The sequence below is a fragment of the Falco peregrinus genome, chromosome 2, assembly GCF_023634155.1.
Source record: "Falco peregrinus isolate bFalPer1 chromosome 2, bFalPer1.pri, whole genome shotgun sequence".
NCBI lineage: Eukaryota > Metazoa > Chordata > Aves > Falconiformes > Falconidae > Falco > Falco peregrinus.
In genome coordinates this window covers 112768638-112790891 of record NC_073722.1, presented here as the reverse complement: position 1 = coordinate 112790891, position 22254 = coordinate 112768638, and the positions used below count along the sequence as shown (strand labels likewise).

Here is a 22254-nt window from a genome sequence, read left to right as displayed (position 1 = left end):
GCCAAATCCCCATCTCGGAGTGCACACTGCTCTCCCGCTTTCTCAGCCTAAAGCCTAATGAAAAACTTCTAATGCATCCCATCTTCTTGTTCTGTTCATCTTATTTACCAGACAGGCTCTAAATTGACACAGTACGCTCGTAAGAATTACACGTGGGAAGGGGAGGTGTCAACATATTATCTGACATGGCAAAGTGTCTCACACTAAGTGGTTAGCTCTACGTTTTGTTACACTGTGCAAATTAAACATGGAGCACTGCAGGTTACCCTTCTGCCTACACTTAATTCTGTGGATGAAACCTGGCCTGAGAAGGTGCAAAACTGTTGCAGCAACAAGTTCAGCTTGTCTAGATGCTGTACCCTTGAGAAGGACAGCAAAGATTATCCTGTAAATTAACAGCCTCTATTTTTGGACTCATCATTTTTTTGCCCTTGATGGGCATCACCTTGCCAGCTGCTCCCCTTTTTAGTTTATTTAATATTCAATGCCCAGTGTCTTAAGTTTTCACAGGGGACTGCACTTCCGTATTGCTTTTCATCCTCCCACTGCCTGGGGTTAAGCCCCCATGCTGGGGGGGGTGGTGGTGGGAGTGGAGCCCAGGCTGCTCCATCCCTGCTCCCTGCTGGCAGGTACTGCATGGATGCTGCAGCTGATGGCAGAGGGCTGGGATCGAGCCTCTGGTCCCCAGCTCCAGGATGCTGGCGAGAGCCTGCGATACCCCCGTCACTGAGGCAGCCAGGAGCCCTTGGCCAGCTGCTCACAAATTGCAAAAAAAACCCCAACCCAACGAAAATAACTTTCTTTTGCAACAGAGACAAGGGCACCTCGCTGAGATTCTACACGTGAAAATCTGCAGTGAGTGCCTGAATGAAGCACCTTACTCTGACTTTGAACAGCTCTCCATCCAATCCCAGGGACTCCAGGCAGGCAAGATCTCGCTGCATCATCACTCATCCCAGGGAGGACGTCTGCAAAGGACACACACTGCTGCAGGGCTCCCAACTTCAGACAGCACTGGGGCTCCACAGCTACCCCAGACCCGGTTCCATCCCGCGCACCCTGCACTGCGAAGCTGCCGGTGCTCCGGGGCTTAAACAGGCGCCAGGCAGAGCCCCCGCTGTGGAACATCTTCCCTAATAGACTGATTTACCTTGTTATGTCCTGGGCCCAGGCTGGTCCTGCCCTGAAGCGTTACCTTCTTGTGTTGAAGCCTGAGAGTCAGCAAAGAACAAGAGCAGCATTTTCTGGTCTAGATTTCTTGCAATAAATTAGGTATTTGCAAACTGCCAGCCTGCATCTGTGTGCACACACAGCCTCCCCGATTGCACAGCTCCCACAGACGGGAGCCAAAGCCCTGCTCAGAGCAAGGTGACATTTAACTGCCAATGAGTTTAGCTTTAATTACTCCTCTGTACAGAGAACAAATATTGTCAAGAACAGTTCAGAGCAAGCCGCGCTCGTGCAGGCAGCGCTGCCTGTGCTGTTTGTGTGGGTCGCTGCTGCCCCATGCACTGCCCATCCTGCTCGGGGGGACAGCGAGGAGCTGGCTCCGGCTTTGCCTGCACCTCTACAGACACTGGGTTCTTTCCAACTGGCCAAGGACTTCCCACTTGTTCTGGCCAAGAAAGTAAGGCTTGATACACAAATAATGGTAGAAAGAGATTTTTATCTTTTATAAATTTTACTGTCTGATCTCACTTGCAGGAGCAGAGAGAAAGCAGTGATTTCCTGCAGCATTTGGGTAAACCAGCCAAGGCACTTGCGGACTTTTTAAGACCAGAAGGCCCGTCTGATCCAATTCCTGACAAACATGAGCCAGCAAGCCTTGGGCAGCCGTTTCTGAGCTGATTCAATAATTTGCAAATTGCAGAGAACAGCTCCCAGAAACCAGCATCTCCAACTGCCCGCAGAACTGATGCTGAAGGGCGCAGGGACGCCGTCCCTACCTGGGCATCTGCGCCAGGGGTAGAAGGTGGAAGGGGAAGGGAAAGACCCAAAACATGTGGGATGTTACTCCAGGGAACATCCCACTGAAACAAATGGCGATTAAAATTTACTTTGGCAGTACAAAGATTTCACTCAATGGCACCAGGAGACAAACTACCCATGAGTAGCCCTTGCTGAACCAAATTGTAAACTAACAGCAGTGAGTAAAGGCATCTGCCTTATTCCCAGTCGCCTACACGGCAGCTGAGACTGAGAAGCGAACAGAGGGGTGCACCCACACCAAAGTACCCACCCACCAGCTTTACCCCACAAGAGGATGGCCACCAGAGCATCCCCTTGCTTGCACGTGGGAAGTTCATGAAAATTGATTTAAATCAAAATACCCAGTTCCAAATCCCAGGTATCCAAAGCAGGACGGGAGCCAGGCAGCAGTGGCCCCCTCAGGCCCCAGCTGCTGGTGCACATTACTGCTGCTCCCCTCCAGCTCGAGCACATGGGACAGGCATGGGCCAGATTGATTGCAGGTGGAGGGAGCAAGGTAAGTGCCACCCTGGCTCTGAGAGGGGAGCTTGGTGAAGCCAATTTGCTGTGCTGTGCTTTGCTGGGTTGCTAACAAGAAAGGGACATAGGCCACCAGGGACTCTGCAGCTGCCACCGATCCTGCCAGGCTTGCATATGGCTTGTGTAAAGCAAAATTCAATTGCAAACACAGAACAAAGACCGAATGTAGGAGGAAAAAAAGAAAATAGGAGCAGGTGGAGGAACAGAGTCCCTTTTGACGATGCCGCTAGCAGTCCCTTCCTTTTCCTGCAGATTATGTCACTTTGATGGCCCTGGCAGCTTGCATAAGATGAAGCAACCACCGTAAAGAACTGCTTGAATTCTTGCAGTTGCTCCCATGAAGGCTCCTCAGTCCACAGCAGACAGGAAAAAACCTCCTCAGGGGTTGTCCCCTTGAGATGTCTGTGTGTCTCTTGTTGTACTCCATAAACCCCACAGCAAGAACTACACTGAGAGGGTTTGTGCTCAACGTGATGGTGGGGGGAAAAAAAAAATAAAGAAAAAAACAAAACCAGACTCACACATCACCAGCCAGATTTCTATGAGAGTTTGGAGCCAGATTTTTTCTCAGCCCTCAAGTGTTATGCTGAGCTCATTCATAGAAATCTGGTACCTATGGGAAAGATGACTCTTTGGGAAAAGTCTCGCTCGGTGTGACCAGTAAAGCACTCCCTTCCTTCCCCACCATGCTTTGAGACAAACAAATGAGTTTCAGTGGCGACAGTGTTTGGAGGAGGGGCACAGATGTCCTCAGTGCTCAGGTGCTCCCCACACAGCATGTGAAAGCAGAAGAGGCCCCAGACCATGGAGCTCAGGGTGGGGGGAGCACAGGGGCCCCAGCCGCCCCCCAATTAGCCAGCCCCTCTGAAACCTTCTGGCCCGTAGCTGGAGCCCACAGCTAAATGGGAGCCCACATGGGTCTCGGCTAAAGGAGACAAAACACGAGGGGCAACAGCAGGGACGGGGACAGCTAAGCCCACTGGATGCCCCAGCACAGCCTCCACCTGCCACATCCCAGCTGGGGCAGGGGAGGACAGGGGTCTGCTCAGGTAAGCATCCATCTTTGCTGCTCCTTCAGGACCATCAGACCTGTGGGTTGCTTTTTTCCAATTGTTCAGTTTAATGATACACCTAAAACCCCAGCAAAGGAGAAGAAATTATCCCAAAATTACAGCAACACATGAACTCACATGGGAAGGCCATCGTTACACCACAAAAGCATCGCTAAAACCCTGCCCTCACAAGGCGCCTGTTGTCCAAGGCAAAGCACCTACAGCAGCAGCACCAAAAAACAGGGTATGGACCCCGTGACCCAAAACTGCAGGTGAGTGAAGAGCTAAAGCTTCATCCCCAGTTGTCTTACTCTGATTTTTCAGGCTCACAGATTTGGAGGGGGAGGGAATACTTTATAATAAGGATTCCAAATAATCAATTCTTCATTCATATCGTTTTGGTACAAAATAACAAGTTGAACAAAAAAAACACCACCAAACCAACAACAACAAAACCCCAGTCTGCAGCAGCGCCCACGTCACCTCCACCCCAAATTGGAGGTACGCACAGCCCCGAGGTCTGGATGCACATTTCTTACTATTTTTAACACCGAAGTTGCCAGAGCAGCACAGTCCTGGGGCAGAGAGAGCTCCCTGACCCAGGGCGCACGGCGTCAGCGCCCCGAGGCCAGCAGCGGTGCCCCTCGCCCCGCGGGGCCGCGCAGAGCCGCGCAGGCGGCCGGGGGCGCAGCCCGCGGGCAGGGGGAGGCGAAGCCGCTCCCGGCGCAGGGACAAAGCGGCGGCCGAGGAACCCCCGTCCCGCGCGCGCCGGGGCCGAGCCCAACAGTCCTTGTCCGGCTGCCCGCCGGGAGCGCCGGGGGTCGCCGCACCGCGAGGCTGGAGCGGGGGCCGAGCCCCGCCGGCATACGCCGCGCCCCGGCCGGCTGCGGGGCAGAGCCCCCCCCTCCCGCCCGGCCCCGCAGCCCACCTCTGCTCCTTGCTGTGCCTGCGGGAGCGGTGCAGCAGCCCGATGAGCACCACGGCGGCGCGGATCCCCGCCCGCCGGGAGCGCAGCCTGCCGCCCGCCCGGGACATCGCCGCTGCCGCCGGCCGCGCTCCGGCCCCAGCCGCCGCTCCCGCGGGGGGCGGTGCCTCCGCGCCCGCGCCGCCCTGCGCGCTCCCCGCCGCCGCCGCCGGGGCTGCTCTGCGCGGGGCTGCTCTGCGCGGGGCTCTGCGGGAGATGTGCGCGGGGCCGCTCTGTGCGGGGCTGTGTGCGAGATGTGCGCGGGGCCGCTCTGCGCGGAGATGTGCGCGGGCAGGGCCGGGCCGGGCAGGGCAAGGAGCCCCGCGGGAAGCGGCTGTAGAACGGCGACCGCTCGCCTTTCCCCTTTCCCCCCGCTGAGGCTGTCCCCCCCCCCCCGCAGACCATCAGTCCGGCCGGCTTTGGGGTGCGTTACAAGGAGCGGGGACCCCGGTTGCAGCGGCGGGGCTCCGGCCTCGCCGCCGGCGCCGCGTTACCCTGATGCCCGAGTTTCCGCGAGAACATCCCTCGCCGGCACCCGCAGACCGCGCTCCTGGCAGGGGCGAAGTGACCTCACAGCCCCTGCAGACCCCGCGCAGGGCAGGGCTCGCTCCTGCCTTTCACACGTGTCCTGCCCTCCCCAGGTGGGACAGCCCCGCGGGTCCCGGCCAAGCGCCCACCCTGCCCGTGCCAGCCGGGAGCATCCCTCCGGGAGCATCCCTCCCGCGCGGAGCTGGCTCCGGGAGCAGCGCGAGCCCTCCGGCTTGCCGCTCGCGCTGGGGAGCTGGCACACATCTTGTTCCAGGAAATGTATGTAGGATTGTTGTGGCGCTTTTTTTAATTAAGTAAACTGTAAATGATCTACTTCACAACCTCAGCACCTTTCCCTGGAAGTCTTTGTTGCCATGGTGATAAAACACCCGGGTCTCTGCCACACACACATCCCCCCCACCTCCCATCTCACCTTCCTCCTCTGCGAGCTTAATTTTCACGGGAATTAGACACAGGACTAGCTACAGCATTCTAAGCGTGTTCCTCCTTACAGGGATGAAAACACAGTCCATGCCACAGACATGTACGAGAACACAGAAGTGGAACTCCGGCCCCACACAGGACTGAGACACCAGCACTGCCCAAAGCCCACCGGTGCTCCGCGTCTTTGCAGCCAGCCTCAGAGAAGTCACAATAATCCTACTGCATCATCTGCTGAAGCCCCTAAAGTGCTCCCCCAGGTGCATTCTAGCAGCCTGGCCTCACAACAGGGATAGCACAGCCTCCGGCAGGCAGCAGGGTGCAGGACCACCGGCACAGCCATCCAGCAAACTGTCTCAGCTGACAGGTCAGGGCTTTTGGGAGGACCCTGCCGCAAACAGGCAGCCTGTTGGGGGGCACACGCAGGTGGCACGGCCGACCACGGTCACCCCACCAGGAGCATCCCACTCAAGTGGGAGCCCCACTTTGCAGTAGCTCCTGGGAAGATGGAGAGAGTGGCTCCATGGACGGTGCAACGGCCCGACGCTCTGACAGGCCACGGAGCACCAGCAGCCTGGAGACACCCCAGTCAGGGCAGTCAATCATTAACAGCACGTGGGGCTCTCCTGGCAAAGTCCGTAATAAATGCGTTTACTCAGGAGCAAAGAGCTCGCAAAGGCCACAGACCAGATGTGGCACAGAGCAGCTGCTCTTGCTGCCTCCTCCTGCCTGCACCCCGTCTGCCACACTTAGGGTGATCGACACAACCTTCGCTTCAGCCTTTTCTACATAAATGTTTCAGCATAATCTCTGATCAGATGTATTCCTTAAATTCAACGTAAGAAACCATCCATCATCACTGTAATCTCTTTATGCATTCTACTGTAAGTCAGATAAAAATATGTGCAACGTTATTTTTGTCAACATGACACATTAATTCACCCCAGAAGAACCTGACAGCAGTTCAGCCGTCACCACACTATTCACGTTGACCCGCACAGCGCACTCCTAGCTCTTCAAAGAGTCAAAACTTAAAATCAGAGATTAGTATTTTCGTATTTCAACAGACCTCAACAGGTCCCTGGGAAGGCTGGAGCAGCAGCCAGTTCTCCAGCACAGTAATGCCAGCAGACAGGTGACAAGGTCCCCACTTTCCTCCAACCCATTCTCAAAATACCCCAAAAACGCGTTTCTGCCTCCTCGGCACAACATCAGATGATGCCAAACCACGTGTTGTGGGTGCCAGAATGCAAGTGGGTAAGAGGAAAGAATTATGTTAAACCTGGGTGCTGCCTTCATCCTCACTGGCAGGGAAGAGTGCTTAATGCACACTGCAAAGCCTTTCAGTGAAGTTTTTGTTGGAGCAATAAATCTGTTCTTGCAGAAAATACCTGGCTGCTTCCTTTCAAGCAGAAATCATCAGTCTGACAAATTTCTCAGGCATAGAAAAAAAAAAAAAAGAAAGGAAATAAATTAGAACCAATTTCCATGCCAAATTATATCAATTCTCCAGCACCTCATTAGCTTCCAGTTAATGGAGGGGGAGGGGTTTTAATTTTAAACCTTTTACCTCTCACATTAAACAGCCAGCTTCAAATTTCATTGAGTCTCTTTCTCTCTGGAGACATTTTCCACCGTCTCTCCTCCCTTTTTCCAGACAAGTTAAGTATTAATCTCCTCTTGTTTTATGCTGAAGTGGCTTTGTATTGATTTTTAAAGATGTTCAATTCTCTCATATTTGGAAATAGAGAATCACTTTAAGCAGACACACTCCGCCATGTTTTCTTCTCCACCCAAATACAGCAAACGAGCCCGCGCTGTAATCAATTTCTTCTGGACTCTGTTGCAGCTGATTTGTAATTTATAGGACGAAGGCAATATAATAAATGGTGAGGGGCTGCAGGAGAGCTGGCAGGGCGGTGGAGTGAAGCCTTGGGATGGAAGCTCAGTACCCGGATTACAGCCACGCTGTGCTGTGCCGTGCCACGGCACGCTACCTACTCTCTCGCACAGAGAAAGGGCTGTGAGGGAAACACCGTAGCCCCTTTGCTGCCTCCACCCCAGCACAAAGAAGTTCCCATCTGATGATGGCCACATCTTCCTAGGAGGCCATGGGTTTTCCTAGGAGGTCTGGATGCTCAGCTGCTGGACACAGAGGTGAAGGGGAACTGGGGGCCTCCTGCTCCCGAGGACATCACTTGTAGCTGTGTTGGGGCCCTGAAGAAGCTGCCCTGTATTCCCTATGTTCTGCTGTCTGCTAAATCCTCCAGGACAGACTGGGGCAGGCTGCCAGCGATGCCTGGTGAGACAGAGGAGGTGGCAGGGCTGGTGCATCTGAATGGCCCCTGCTCCTGGCCTTCCTTCCCCAGCACCTGCTGCGCTCCCCCTCTCCCACCCAGTGGGTCCTCCTTGCAAAGAAACAGCTCACCATGCACACAGTGATCATCTCTGCTTGCCAAAGGGATGAGCAGGAGCAGAAACAGGGCAGGCAGGGCAGGCTGTGCTACACAGCAAGTTGGGAGCATGGCGAGCTGCACCACATGGCTGGTGTGGGCATGGTGAGCTGCACTGCACAGCCAGCCACAGGCACAATGAGCTGCACCACGTGGCAAGCTACACCGCACGGCCGGCCGCAGGCACGGAGCTGCACTGCATGGCAAGGTGCACCGCATGGCCAGCCACGGGCATGGGCACGGAGCTGCGCTGCAAGGCCGGCCACGTCGGCTGTGGCGTGCAGCCCCAGTCCAGCCTTTACTCTCTCCAGGAGAGGATCCCATCAAACTGATCCCAGCAAGGGGCCAGTACTCTGCCTGCGCCCAGCTGCAAAAACACCTCTGCAGCGCATCTCCCCAGCCCCACACCTTGTCCCCCAGTCCACGGGGCTAGGGTGACTCCAGCCAACCTCCTGTTCCCACACTGATGCCACAAGAGGATCACCTTCCTAAAGGCTTGAAAGAGGGATGCCCTGTCGGGGCCAGCACCTGCAAAGGCCCTCTGGGTGGTGTTTGCACAGATATGCCAAAGGACATCTCGTACGACAGAAAGCTGCAGCCTGAGAGGCTGACTGGAAATTGGGAAAACCAAGGAGGTTGGGTTGGCCTTGGAAGAGGTCCCTAGAGGGGCTTCCAGCTCCCCATGCATGGAGATTTCCCAGGCTCAGTTGGAGGGAGCCACAACCTGCTGTGCAATGGAACCTGGACCAAAGACAATGAGCTCCCTCCCTCCCCCTGCCAGTGTTTCTGGGCTCTTCTGAGTCTCCATCCTTCCTTTAAAAAAAACAGTATTACCTCTGCAGTGACTAAATAACCTCCAAGTTAAGCAGCTGCCTCTGTTTTATGACGAAATAAATATTTCTTTAAAAATGTCCTGACATTTCTTCTTCAGAGAGAAGAGTTTCGCAGCTAACTAGGAAGCCAGGTCTCGAGAGGCTGGAGACCGCTCATGGCAGGTTAGGACAATTACACGCCATGATTAATAAATCACCTGGGTGGCTGGTTCATTTACACAAAGCCTAGCATTTTCTTCTGGACACTCTACTAAGAAAAAAGGATCTGAAAATAGCAAATTGTGACAAGATCAAGCCTTCATCCCCAATATTACTGAATCTCCCATCAATAAATGACACTATTAATACTGTTAAGAAGCCCTATATTTATGGAATAACTTTGGCTTTTGTATTACTGCTGCAGTGAGATTAAATCACCTGTCAGCGAGCAGCCCATCCACCCCCCCAGCCACCCGCAGATGGCCCCCACGGCCCCGTCACTCACACCTGAGCCTGGCTCCGGTGACTCAGGGCTTCTCCGGCCAGAGCTGCAGCGCTGCCTCATCAGACAGTGCAGGATACGTCCCTGACGCCCTCTGCGCCTCCCTTTGCAAGAGATATTTCTGGTTCCCTCGCTCATGAGGGGGACAGCCAGAAATACACGAGCTATGCCAGGCATTTGCCACAGCCAGGCTGGAGGCATGGCCAGCCCATCCCTGCAGCCTCGTGGCTGAGTCACAGTGGCTGACAGGTGCTGAGAGCTCTGCCCAGGGACCCCTCCCCACTGCCCCAGGAGTGCTGGGGTGCTTCCCCACACCCAAGTAGGATGCAGCTGGGTACGGGCACCAGGAGCCAGGGAAGAACAAAAGGAGCTGAAGCAACACAGAGTAGAAGGTGAAAATAGTAACTGGTTGTCCGCAAAGGAGTAGTCACATTCCGACTTCCCTAGCATAAGAAGAAAAGGATTTGTGAGCTTGCAAACTAGGGAGAAAGTGATTATAGCATTTCAAACGGTGCTGCAGGAAGAGGATAAGAGTGCATCCAGTTTTAAGAGAAGTATCAGAAGAAATAGAGCTTTAGATTATGTTACATCCAGCCCTAAGTAATCTGATTAGAGATTTATTTTATGGCTTCAGTTAGAAAGACGTAGAGGAAATACCAAGAAAGCACAAAGCCAGCAGGCAATGCAGAGACAGAACACAGCAAGTTTTATCTCTCCTGGAATAGTGCGAGACGAGTGCGATGTGCCACAAGCAACCTTAGCACCTTGTCAATTTAGAGTGATCATAAGAGAGACTGATGGGTGCCAAGGCGCAGGGCAGACCCAGCTCCCACCCCACACAGCTGCCAAGGCTTCCCCGCCATGCCGCAGAGCCCAAACCCTGGCAGCACCCTGCGCCCCAGTCCTGTGGCTCCTGTACAACTCCCAGGACTGACGCGCAAAAATAAATGTATCTGCCTAGCTCGACTGGGAGCCAACGCAATGGCCTTGTTCCCCGTCCAGAGCCCGTCCCCATCACAAGTGTTAAACCTTCCACCTGACGCGGGGCCAAGTGTGACCCACGATGTTTCATCTCCCCGGCGCAATTATCAGCTTTCCCAGGAAATAAGCAGGGGAAGCAATCAAAGCCACAATGAAAGAACAGTAATTCATTATGAGCAAACGACCTTGCGCTGCAGAAGGAAGCCAAGGCTCAGCCAGGTGTTGCCAGCTATTAAAAGCGAGCTGGCCCCACGCAAGAGCGGCAGCAGGGCCAGCGCTCAGCACCAGGGCAGGTGCGGTACCGCAAGGGCTGGGAAGCAGCCAGGAGGCTGGGTGAGGAGACAGCGGCACGGGGGCACGTGGACACCTGTTCTGTGGTTAGAGAGGCTTAAAGAGAAGAGACTTCAGCACGTCAAGTGATCACACAAGACGACCTAAAAATAATCAAGTGCTCAGCAGGCCCCAGACTCAACCCTGTTTTGGCTGCACCCTCTGCACAAGCCACACTTCCCTGGAAGTGGGGCAGGGCTTTTGCTGCGTCTCGTGACAATGTCCCCTCACAGTGTTTGCACAGCAACAGGGTGAGACAAACGGGCAGCAGCACTGAAAGCACCTCCCAGAACCTCAGAGCAGACACTGGTATTAAAAAAAAAAGGGGGTGGGGGGGTGTGTGAGGGTGGTGCGGGAAGCAAGCCACTGGGCTCAAAGGACCACAGCATCCACAAACCACGTTCCCTACTGTTAGACACCCCGGCGCCTGGCCGCTCCCCTGCCTTTTCTGGGTGGCTGAGGCAGACGCCCAGGAGAGGCAGCCACGGGAGGTGGGCAGCACCTCTCCCTGCACACCCTGGACCGTCCCTGCTCAGGGTCATACAGTCTCCAGAGCATCACGATGAAATGGTTTATCACTGCAGAGCACACAGGTGATGCCAAGCACCACGTGTGACAAATGCATTCAACACCTAATCAAACTAGCGTTAGCTTGGTACAAGCTCCAAAGGAGGTAAAGACTTGAGCCGTAGCCAGGCCAAGAGCTCCTCTAGAAAACTCACAAAGGAGCAGTGACCCAGTGAGCACTGGTGCATGTGGGCTTGGAACACCGATCATGCAATTAACTTATGAATAGTGGGTGGCTTTTCCCACACTCATTTATCTAGGAAGAAAGAAAGTTGTAAGCACAAGGAGTCTCGTGCATACCTCCCCATTGTATGCAATTTGACTGTGAGCCAGCCGCTTTATCCCACAAATGTGACAGCCTAAGTGTGTCGCCTTTGAGCTCTCCCTGCGTGGCTGCACAGCAGTGATCTCCCCCTGGGATGGAACACCTCTCAAGGTTGCTCCTCGAGACAGAGATACCTTTTGCCAATGACAGATCTTTGGATGAGTCCAATCTGAGCTCTCCCCGAACTGCAGCTGGTCCCCATGCCAGTGACTCTCCCTTCGAGCCTCGAAGGGTGTGGGATCTCTTACCTGAGACGAAGAGAGCCTTCCTGACCAAGGCGGAGACCCCTTACCCACAACAGATCCTCGGTAAGTGACCGTTAGCATGCTGAATTAATATTAATGAAATTGACACTCACTATTAATTATTACAAACTTTGTACAGATAAATCTATTACACATAAACTATCGCCAAGTCTGAGACTAAGATTGGACCTAGCCACAGCTCAGCTCCAGCAGGAGTTTAGAAAGTAAAGGGGTCCTCTCTGAACCTTCCGTCTCCGCTCTTCGTGCTCATCATTCTAGCTCGATTCTAACTCGATTTTTCTTTGTGTGTTTCATCCATGTAGTAAGTGACAGAGTTAACCTTGCCACTGAACTTTGTTGTGCTTTTACATCGCTTTTGCTAATACCACTGATGCTCTAAGTGATTTAAATCACTCATTTGCAGCACTGTGTCATTGCTGCTACATTCATATTATTAATCAGACTTTAAAATACACCTGAAATGGGCTGTTGTTTGTCAGTGTGCTCAAACTGAGACAATCAGAACTGGTGGAAAACCATGGATCAGGAGCAGGTGTACATGGGACGAGGTCTGAGGGCCAGCACTGAGCAGGAGGGAAGGGAGGGGGGTTTGCCATGGACACTGCTGTGCACAGTGTTATCAGCAGCCCTCTGATGGTGCTGTATATTGCAACAGCTTACAGAGCACAAACCAAGGTATCTCTGCGTTAGCACAGTGATAAAAATTGAATTTGTGTTATTGTGCTGCAATTAAACTTTGAGCACAAAAGACTGAAAGCGGATGTCACAGCATGGCTATTTGCACCCTGGAAAGGTGACCTGTATCCAAGCACCAGTGACAGTATGGCCGGGCTGCAGGACCTGCCCACCATGCAATCAGCAAAATGCCCCTTCCCTTCCCCTTCCTCTTCCACTGAGCAGCTGAGAGAAGGAGGCAGCAAATATTTGCCTACTTAGCAGGGCTGGCAGGAGGTCAAACGAATGGCTATTTACTCAAGCGCGAGAGCTGCTGGGATTTGCACCACAGAACATGTGTCCTGTTTGTGTCGGCTCCACGAGTGCCAGCCAGTGACACCCCCTCTCCTGTTGTTCCCCCTGCACCCATCCCTCAGCACCCCTCACCCAGCACCTGCCAACACTGGGGGCTCATCCCCAGACAGCGGCAAGCAGCCACGCTCGTTCATTGCCACGTCCTTCTCATCTTCCATGACCAGCCTTCAAAATCACAGCCTTTTAATTAGATGAGCTGCAAATTATCCACTCACTCATTTCCTCTGGCAGCCCCGCTGCCCACAGTGAGTGGGCAGGGCTGGCCGCAGGCGGGCACTGCAGGGCACGCAGCCACAAGCTGGAAAAGCCTAGCAGCCAGCCCAGACCTCAGCCCTCGCATGCTGCCTCCTGCCAAGGGCAGGGATGCACCAGTCCCTCCTCCTTGCAACCAGGGCAGCACAGCCTAATGAGCAGTGTCCCCCTAAGCCCCCTCCCATGTAATTAGCCCGGCTCAGGACAAAGCATCACCCAGGGAGCAGGTTCTGCCTCTCCAGGGGCTCATCAGTGGTGCGCAGCTGGCATCACCGCCAGAGGATCCACAGCGTCCCGTGGCATGAGGGTTCATCCAGGCCAGGAAGATTACCAAAATTATAATCGTGACTTTCAAGGAAAACCTTGCCAGCTGAGCCAGGCCATGCAAACAAGGACAAAGCTCTTTATTCAGGGCTAATGCAGCAACGCTTTCCAGATCAAACACTGTGGGGTCAGATGAGAGCATACAGTTCTCTGGTCTGCGTACGGTATAAAACCACAGCTGATAGTCCAGGGGGCTTAAGACAGCTCGATCTGCTTTACATGGGAAGATATACAGATATCTTTCTGTCTACATATCTACAGATATCTATCTACACACATCTGTATGCCTATCTGTAGGTTCTCATGGTTTTATTTTTGGAACATTCCTCTTTCAGCAGCCTCCAGAGAGACATAGCTTTGATAAGAACCTCTTAGAAAGCACCTTCACATCACACACATCTGGGACTTCAAAAGAAGAGTTGTGTTTTGGTGCCAAGCCCACCCTCCAGTACCGGCGAGCAGAGCAGCGCTGGCCATGGCTCCTTGGCACATCACAGGGCCAACGAGCACTGTGATAAGCCAAAGCCCTTTTGTAGAGAAGAAAATGGTAGCACAGGGAGACGAAGGAGCTGCTGAAGGCCGGGCAGTGAATCAGCAGCAGAGAGGGGAAGGCAGGCATGCATGACTGTCACGCTGCTGCCATGGGTGGGCAAGGAGCCCCCGGGCTCAGCCACAGCATCAGCCCTGCCCGGTTTGATCCCTTGAATGACTGTATCATTTCTGATGGTTAAACACAGTACAAGGTAGTCATGCCTGTGACAGCAGCACAATAATATGGAAATTGTATCCTTGATAATTTGGGGTATTTTTCCCTGTGAACACAGGCCTTTTGAAGAGATGAGCTCCAAGATTTCAGCATTCAATTAAATTAGATCAAATCAGCAGAGGAAATAAGTCTTTACAGCATGAGCAGATCCTTTGAATTTTACTACCAAATCAGTGACCTAAATGCCATCGTTTATGATTAATGTCACTAATAAAGCCAGAGTCAGGATGCACCACAACCCCAGCTCCCTGTGCAGAACAAAGATGGTCCCTGAAGCTGTTATTCCAATCAATGCCAGTGACACCTGGTGTGAAGCTCAGGATTAGGCCCAAGCTTTAACATCAGCCAAGCAACGCCCCTTCCCAAGGGTGCTGCGGGAGCAGGGGGGAAAGCCCGGGCAGAGATGGGGAGGAGCAGAGTGGGCTCAGGCTCCCAGGGACTGCGTGCTGGTGCCTGGTGTTCCCAGGACAGCTGCCCTCCAACCTGTGCGGGCTCTTACCAGCCATGGGCAGGGGAACACTGGGAGAGGCATGGAGCCAGCTGGTGCTGCTCCTCCTGCAGCAACAGGTGATGCAGATCCCCATCCCTGAGCCCAGCTGCTGCAGATAGCCACCGCTTCAGCCCCATCCCCACAAGAGCCAGTCTCAGACTCAGCATCCCAAAGCATCCCGTGACAGCGTTGGATGCAGCACCATGCCATGCCGCACAGCCTAGAACCCAGGCATGGTTTTTGCTTAACTTGGCCCCAGGGGCCGTGGCAGCCCCTGGCATCACTGGGCACGCACCCAGTGCTGCAGAGGTGTCCGGCGCAAGTGGGCTGCAGCTGTGGCGAGCTGGGTCTTTGCCTTGGCAAAGCACGCAGAAGAGCTGGTGGCTGCAAACGCAGGTCCTTGTGGCAATGCTGAATATTCAGCTGGCTCGGGAGAGAAGTGCTAATCGCATTATGTAAAAGAGGAGCCCCAGCCAAGCGGAGTGCGCACCTGGGCTTCTCTAATTCCCCATGACAGGGCAGCCGCACAGCAGCCGCTCCCTCTCCAGAGCCCACCACCACGACAGCAGCAGCCCTCCCTGGCCCAAGGAAAGCGTCAGAAGGGGCGAATTAATCTGAAGACATGATGAAGAGACAGCAGCCTGCAAGGATGACCAGCTTGGCACTGTCACAGGTGTCTGTGGGAGCCCTGGAAAAATCCCATGCTGTCCCTGGGCCTTGATTTCCATCGATGCCAAAGTGTTTTGGTGACTGTGAGGGACCATAGCTGCCTCTGTGGGAATCCGTGCTGCAATGAGCTCCCCTGCCCCACAGGAAACAGCACCAGCACTCGGGCAGCACTGCAGATGGGTGCTACATAGGGAGAAACACCTTCTACCTCCAGAAACCTCCGGTGCAGGTCAGCACCCTGCTTTTGTGGTGCTCGCCAGCGGTGAACTGCGAGGGGTGGTTATCAGTTTATACAGGAAGATGTCCTGGGGCTGCGGGGTGCAGCGGCAGGACCAGAAGCTCCCCAGCTCTCGGCATGTCCCCAGGAGATGCTGTTGTCTCAATTACCTGTCTCCCTCAGACACCTTGTTTGATGCGAGAGCATTAAAAGACCTATAATTTGTGGAGCTAAAACACAGGTATTATCTGACACATCCATACGATAGGGAACACACTGATGTCAGTCACGTTCAGAAATGGGTTTCTATTGCTCTATGGCTTCTTCTTTGCCTCTTGCTCCACATTAAAAAGATAGAAAATGGTGCAGTTAGCTGGAAACCCACCATTTTCCTTATTAAATCACCTCATGCTGTTCAACCTCATCAATGACCAGCAACAAGAGACCTAGAGCAAGCATGCCAGTGCTCTGGGAAGGGGAGGGTACAATGCCCATGGGCAGGAGCTCTCTCTGGCAGCTGGTACCCATGCCCAAGGAGGGGTACCCGCTGGACAGAGGGGTACCTGCTCCACACACACACTGCTCGGACCACCATAGCATCTCCAGGTGGTCACTTGTCCCCTTTAGTAGGAGCCATACCTGCAACAGCGTGGGAGCACCCTGGTCAAGGTAGCACCTCGTGTCTGTACATACAAGCCAACAACCGCCATGACCATGTCCAGTCCCAGCAGCAGCCGTGGGCAATGGTACAGTCACAATCGAAAGGACAACTCTACCTTCCCACCAGCCTGGGCTGCAGAGAGCCTGTAAAGGGACTGGCATCTCAGATGAAATGACATGACTTGTGTGTCCCATTTCTCAGTCTTTCCCTGAGCAGTGGCACTCTCGGGGAGCAGACACAGACCCAAGTCTGATCCTGTACTTCTTCCATCATGTTCTCCTTCTCCTGTCTGTCAGCACACCTCCCCATGCTCAAGCTTAATGTGCAAACAAAGAGCAAATTGCTCAGCTCGTAGTTGCACTGGGGTTTTGCAGCTCCAATGAAGACCTGATGGAAATCCTACCCTGCTTCTGAGCCCCCCCCCCCCCCCCCCCAGCAGCCAGGGCAGCTGGTTATCACCCCCCATGTGAGCACTGGGCTCTGCCTTCCCAACTGGAGAGGATTAACAACAAGCTGCTTGTAGGAGGAGGGAGCTGTCACAGTCCCTGGCGTGACACCAGTAACATTTGAGAGGAACAGTGTCTGAAGGGAGTGACCTTTGAGTCTTCACAGAGACTTTGCAATGTAGCTCTGACCTATTCAGGTACCTGCCAAGCCTCTGCACATCCCTTCTGGGTAGGAGTCTGAGACGAGGCAAGTTTTTACAACAGGCTTTGGAAGATACAAGGTCCTTAGACATCGTATGGGTACGATGCTGAAGCTGGTGGTGCAAGAACAGCATCACAAGCCCCACTGGAAACAAAACATCCCTGGAGATGGCGAGGGCTGTTTCCAGACAGGGACTATGAGCCCTGCTAGCACCAAAACTTCCCAGGTGCAGGAGTGCTGTGGGCAGCTCCCAGGCACCAGGCACAGCACCAGTGGCCACCTGTCCCTGCTGCACCGCGCGGTTCACCAGCACTGGTCACCATCAGGAGGCCAACTAGAAGGAAAAGCAACAGCCAGTGGGACCAGTACAGTAATTAACAAACTTAACATCAGGAACAAACCACAGGCTTTGGCACAGTGCCTGCGCTCCTATGCCAGTGTTCCCTGACCTGCTCTGGGCTCCTTGGCTCAGCAGAGCCAGGGCTGCTCGCACTCCCCAAATTGTATCCACCCCAGCAGCAAGCAGATGCACAGCCAGGGCCAGGGTGGGCACACTGAGCGGGGTGAAAGCCCCTCCAGACCTCCATCACTTGCCAGCAGCTGGGGGCCCTGCCCCAGGTGAGCCCCACGGCAGCCCCGGCTGTGCACCTCAGCCCCTGCAGGCCACCCACCCCATCCTCCTGCACACTCCAGTATCTGGGAGCATGCACCCGCAGGTGGACAGTGCCTCTGTCACTCCGGCTATTAGGGCTCCCTCCCTCTGTCACGACAGTATTTGCTTTTAGACAGCTGTTATTCTTCCGAGCAGCCGCCTTTTGATTGTCTACAAACAGCTCCTATTTTGACAGGCTATAAATATGGCAGGAGGAAAGATATATAAACCAGCACAGTTTATTAGTTCTGAAACAGAGCTAAAAATAGGCCCACGTGGGGTTGCTAAGTCCTCTGGGCAGATGTAACTGTGGATAATCTAGCTTTAAATATGTGAAGGCTGTTTTGACAGCAACAACAACATTTTAACATATGGGACTGGGTAGCACACAGGAGCAGAACGCACTGCTGCACCACTTCCAACGTCACTGGCAAGTGCCATTTGCATCGCCAGATCCCAGCCCACTTCATCTGCTCTACAGCCAAGGTTTCTGCAGCAATAAACCCCCAAATAAACCCAAATATCTACATCAAGCCACTGAGAGGAAAGCACCTAGCCAAATACCAAGGGAAGTCTCCCAGGGTGGGAACATCAGTGGAGCTGTGCCAGTACCACCCCCAAAATTTTTTATAGATAAGGTTTACTAGATTAAATGGCTGAAACAACCCAAGTCCTCAAAGCTGACAGCACCTTTCTCCTCCTGGGAAGGCTTCCTCCATCCCAGGCAGGCTTTGACATGTGCTGCAAGGATGCTGCGCAGGATGGGGCTGGGTGGCTCTGGGGGCGGCCAGGGCGATAACCACCCTTCCGCGAAGAGGGAAGTGCTCCCACCTGCTCACCAGAGATAAGAGAGAGACGTTGGGACTGGCTGGATTTTGTAAATCCCCAGCCAGCCCTGGGGCTGGCCGAGGCAGGTCTGCCTGTGCCCCTGCTCACCTCCCAGGGTGAGCACCCCCAGCTGGGCTGCATCCGGCTCCCCGCTGCTCCCCAGCCACCTGTCCTCTGGCCACCATCTCCGGCATGTCCCTGCTCATCAGCCCCTGACCATGGCAGCACTGCCTGCATGAGGGTCTTCTGCAACAACACAGTGCCTCGCTGTGCGATGCTGTTTATGGGGGACCCTCGGTCCAGCACCCACCCCAGCACTGCCAGGAGCTGACGGGCAAAGACTGACTGCTCCAGCTCGTCCTTCTCCCACCACTGCCCACGTGCCAGCAGCTGCCTGGGGCAGGTGCTGCTCTGCTGCCCATTCTGGCTGGCATGATGTGTCACCAAGCAGCAGTCGCACCCCTGGGGCTCCAAACACTCCCCTCTTTGCAACAAAGGGTCGGTGACCCCAGCCCCAAGGTGGCTCTGCTGGGGTGATGAGGACAAGGGGAGCACTGGCCCCTGCCAAACTGTGCCTCTGCTCAACCAGACATTGCCAAAGCTCCTCAGACCCTTCTCAGTTTTTCTTCTCAAAATTATACAGTGCCTTCGCAAAAAGTGCAGCTCTTATACCCATTGAAAGTAATTTCTGTCCTTAAAGAAAATCTACATTATCAAGGCTCTGATCTCCCAGGTTGCTCTTCCCCTCTAGAAAACAGATGTGATTTTTGGGGGTGGTTCCGTTGTGCTGTTTGAGCTCCACCAGCCACTGCCCCCAGGCCAGCAAATCACCCTGTCACAGCCATAATGTCCAAACCCTGGTGCTGGGTCAGCCCTTCATGGGGAGAACCCCCTTCCCTCCATCCCTGAGCATGCCGGAGGGCAAGGGACAGAGGCAGACACTATCTGCCATGGCACTCACCCTGTGATCTTTAGTCACTGAAGAGAGACACCAAAAAACTACCACCAACACAAAAGACACCCCAAAATCCATTTCTGTCCTAAGGACATCGGGTGTAACCCCCAGCACCACCAACTGCGGCCACCCCAAGCCTGTGGGCAGGAGGGCACAGCTGCCCATCAGCAGCACTGACTCACTGTCCCAGCGAGGGCATTTTGGGGTTGTGCAGGGTGTCTCCGCACCTCCGGGCTGCTCCCGGGCAGGACCGTCCCTATCTCAGCCCGGCAGCCAGCGCTGCTGTGATGGCAAAACCCAGATTTCACAGAAGTGGCTGGGGCTGGGACGAGCCCTTCCCGAGGCAGCAGGACCCGCTCAGCCTAGCATTGTGGTGACCGAGGTGCCAGCCCCATGGCCGAGCTCCAGCCAGGGCTCAGTGAGCAACCGCCCGCCCAACCCGGGTGCTGCCACCGGGACCTGCCGCAGTCCCAGCTGGCGACAGCACAGCGCTGACCTGCTCAGCCATGGGCCACTGGACCCTAAACCAGCAACAGAAACATGGCTAACAGACTAATTTCTTTGCATAAAAAGCAAATAAAGCAGCAGCAGTGAGAGCAGGCTGATGATTCATTCAAGCCCCCATATGCGCTGCCCTACTTTCACCCCAGTTTTGCTAATTTTACATTCCTCCTTTTTAAATCACTGACTCCCACCTTTGCTTCCTCATGCTGAAGATCTCCAGCCTGGGCATGCACAGGCGGCGCGTGCCGGGATGCACAGCTCCCCACTGCGAGGGTCCCCAGGGCGCAGCGCTGGGCAGGACCCCACCGGCAGGAGCAGAGGCAGTGCCAGCCCCCCGTCCCTGCTCCCCTGGGGGGCACCGAGCGCTGGCCCATCCCCTGCAGCCCCCACTCATCACTCCCACCAGCACCCAGAGGGATGACCACCGACCACCGCTGCGGCATGAGCTAGGGGGACAGGGCTTGCAGCATCCTGGTCACTGACAGACGAAGCCCCTCGAAGGGAAGGAGAGCCACCCTCACACAGCCACGCAGCAGCAGGACAACTTCCCCCCCGCCCAGGGTCCCGCACTTTTACCCACTCGCAGCGGGAGCAAGCAGCAGCAGCAGAAGCCAAGTGCTCGCGTGCCGACTGCTGGCATGCCTGGGAAGAGGCTGCAGCCAGGGAAGCACTGGTAGGAAGCAGGGGAACGAGCAGGAGCCCCAGCCTCGACAGCCCTGGCCGAGCATCGGCGGGCAGCAGCCGGATTGGGAAGGAGCCCGTGAAAAGCCCCGGGCTGCTCCCACACCGCAGTGACCCGCAGCCTCTCCCAGCCTGTTTGCATATGCACTGCAAATACAGGACTTGGAAACACTTTCACACATGCCCATCTCCTCCTCCCAGAAGCGGAGGACTGAATCATACTGCCTGAGTCTGCGTACACGCCTGAACAAAGACACAGCGGAGCTTTTTTTTTTTTAAAAAAAAAAAAACACAACAACCAAACAAAAGCAACAAAAGAAAACCCAAAAACCACAAACCAAAACAAAACATCACTGAATCAGTGAAGGACTGGAATCTGGATCCAGGGCAACTCCAGCCACCCACCAGCCATTTGCACTGGAGCCGGGGAGGGGAGCAGGTGGTTTGCCTTCCCCACCCAGCAGCCAGCCTCCTGCCAGGCAGAGCTGTCACCTCGGGTCTGCATAAGGACATCGCTGACATTTATCTGTGCAGCCCCCGTTCCCCCGGCGCTGCCGAGGGCTGGCCCAGCGTGCAGGAGGTTCTGTGGCAGCAGACGGTGAGCGGGGATGGCAGCAGCCAGCGCCTGCGGCAGCGACGAGAACCTGTCACGGTCCCTGGCCACTTGCCTGCGGCCTCCCTGGCACTCGCCAGGGGCTTTGTCCCAGCAGGGACCTGGGCATGAGACCTGCCGCTGACACAAGGACCCATTTTGCCTGGGATGCTGTGTCTGGCCATGTGCCTCCAGCTGCCCACGGGGCAACACAAACTGCCCGGGAGAGGAGACAGAGCCACAGCTTTGCTGGGGAAACGTTCAATGAGGTAAACTGGGTTTGCACCATCATTTTGAAGGGGCTATACCATTTCAGGATGCACTCTGCCTCCTCACCCCTTGCTGCTGCGTGAACAGAGCACTGCTAGATCATGACCCATCACAGGTAGTTTAGGTTTCCAGCAATCTTTACAAAAAAATCAGTGTGCAATTAGGGTCACGGGACCAAGAAAGATGGCTTAGGAAAAGCTCAGAAGAATTTGCTGTGATTAGATGAACCACATGCACATCCATAAAAAGTAATATAACTGACAACAGCAATATCAGAAAGGGAGAGGCATCACTCCAGGGCTAGAAGAGTGTCCAAGCCGGCAGGACGATGTATATTAAACAACCTTCGCCTCAGTTGGGTGCCCAATTAATGCTGATCCATGCACAGACCCATTTAGAGACTCTGCCCAGCATTCGGCTGGGAGCCTAGACTGGCCCGTACCTCGTTTTGCCCCTCCAGCCCCAGCACTGTGTTTAACTGATTTTAAAGTTTGCTCAGAGTCCCAGGGTGCCCTTCACACACCAGCCCTGTACGCTCAGCTCTTCTCTTGCATTTCTGCACCAGTCGAGATCACTGCCAGCTGTGCCACGCCAGCTGGGACCAGGTCACCTAGCAGCCCCCCGAGATAAGCGGTTACGAATCAAACGCAACACACAGCCTGCCCCCCGTTCACTGCAGCCAGCTGCTTTGTGGTAGTTTTGATAGCGTTTTCTTTGCAGTGTAACACATATGCTACTACAGCTAAAGCATAACTGCAAAACATACATTTGCATGCAATTATCCATTTTAAAAGGTGGTAATAAAGTTAAAGGAATTTACTTAGACACAATCTGCTCTCCAGACCTTGTCCTCACAGGACCTAAGCGCAAACCTCCGAGATTATTGCAATAGTCAGTGCAGCTACCGCCAAGAAGCTAAATCATTCCCATATATTCCCATTAACTCAGCTCTGGTCCATCAAATATTAAAGAACCTCAAGCCTGGAC

The 22254-nt window shown here is 54.5% G+C and overlaps 1 protein-coding gene and 1 long non-coding RNA gene across 18 annotated transcripts in view; one reads left to right on the top strand and one right to left on the bottom strand.

Annotated features, from left to right (window-relative positions):
• Nucleotides 1–22254, bottom strand: part of RAP1GAP2 (RAP1 GTPase activating protein 2) — an 80251-nt gene that overhangs the window by 33998 nt on the left and 23999 nt on the right. For 3 of the 17 annotated variants that reach the window (XM_055795404.1, XM_055795406.1, XM_055795410.1), the window contains exon 1: nt 4489–4626. The exons of 12 other annotated variants lie outside the window; for them this stretch is intronic. In XM_055795404.1, the coding sequence (XP_055651379.1) occupies nt 4489–4595 (107 nt within the window). In that variant the 5' untranslated portion in view covers nt 4596–4626. Of the gene's footprint in view, nt 1–4488; nt 4627–18127; nt 18196–22254 lie in introns of those variants that run through there. 2 more of the 17 variants (XM_055795413.1, XM_055795418.1) reach the window with 1 other exon arrangement.
• Nucleotides 4626–6407, top strand: LOC129783807 (uncharacterized). Its single transcript, XR_008745727.1, has 2 exons — nt 4626–4948; nt 5567–6407. It is a non-coding gene; the product is annotated as an uncharacterized LOC129783807 (long non-coding RNA).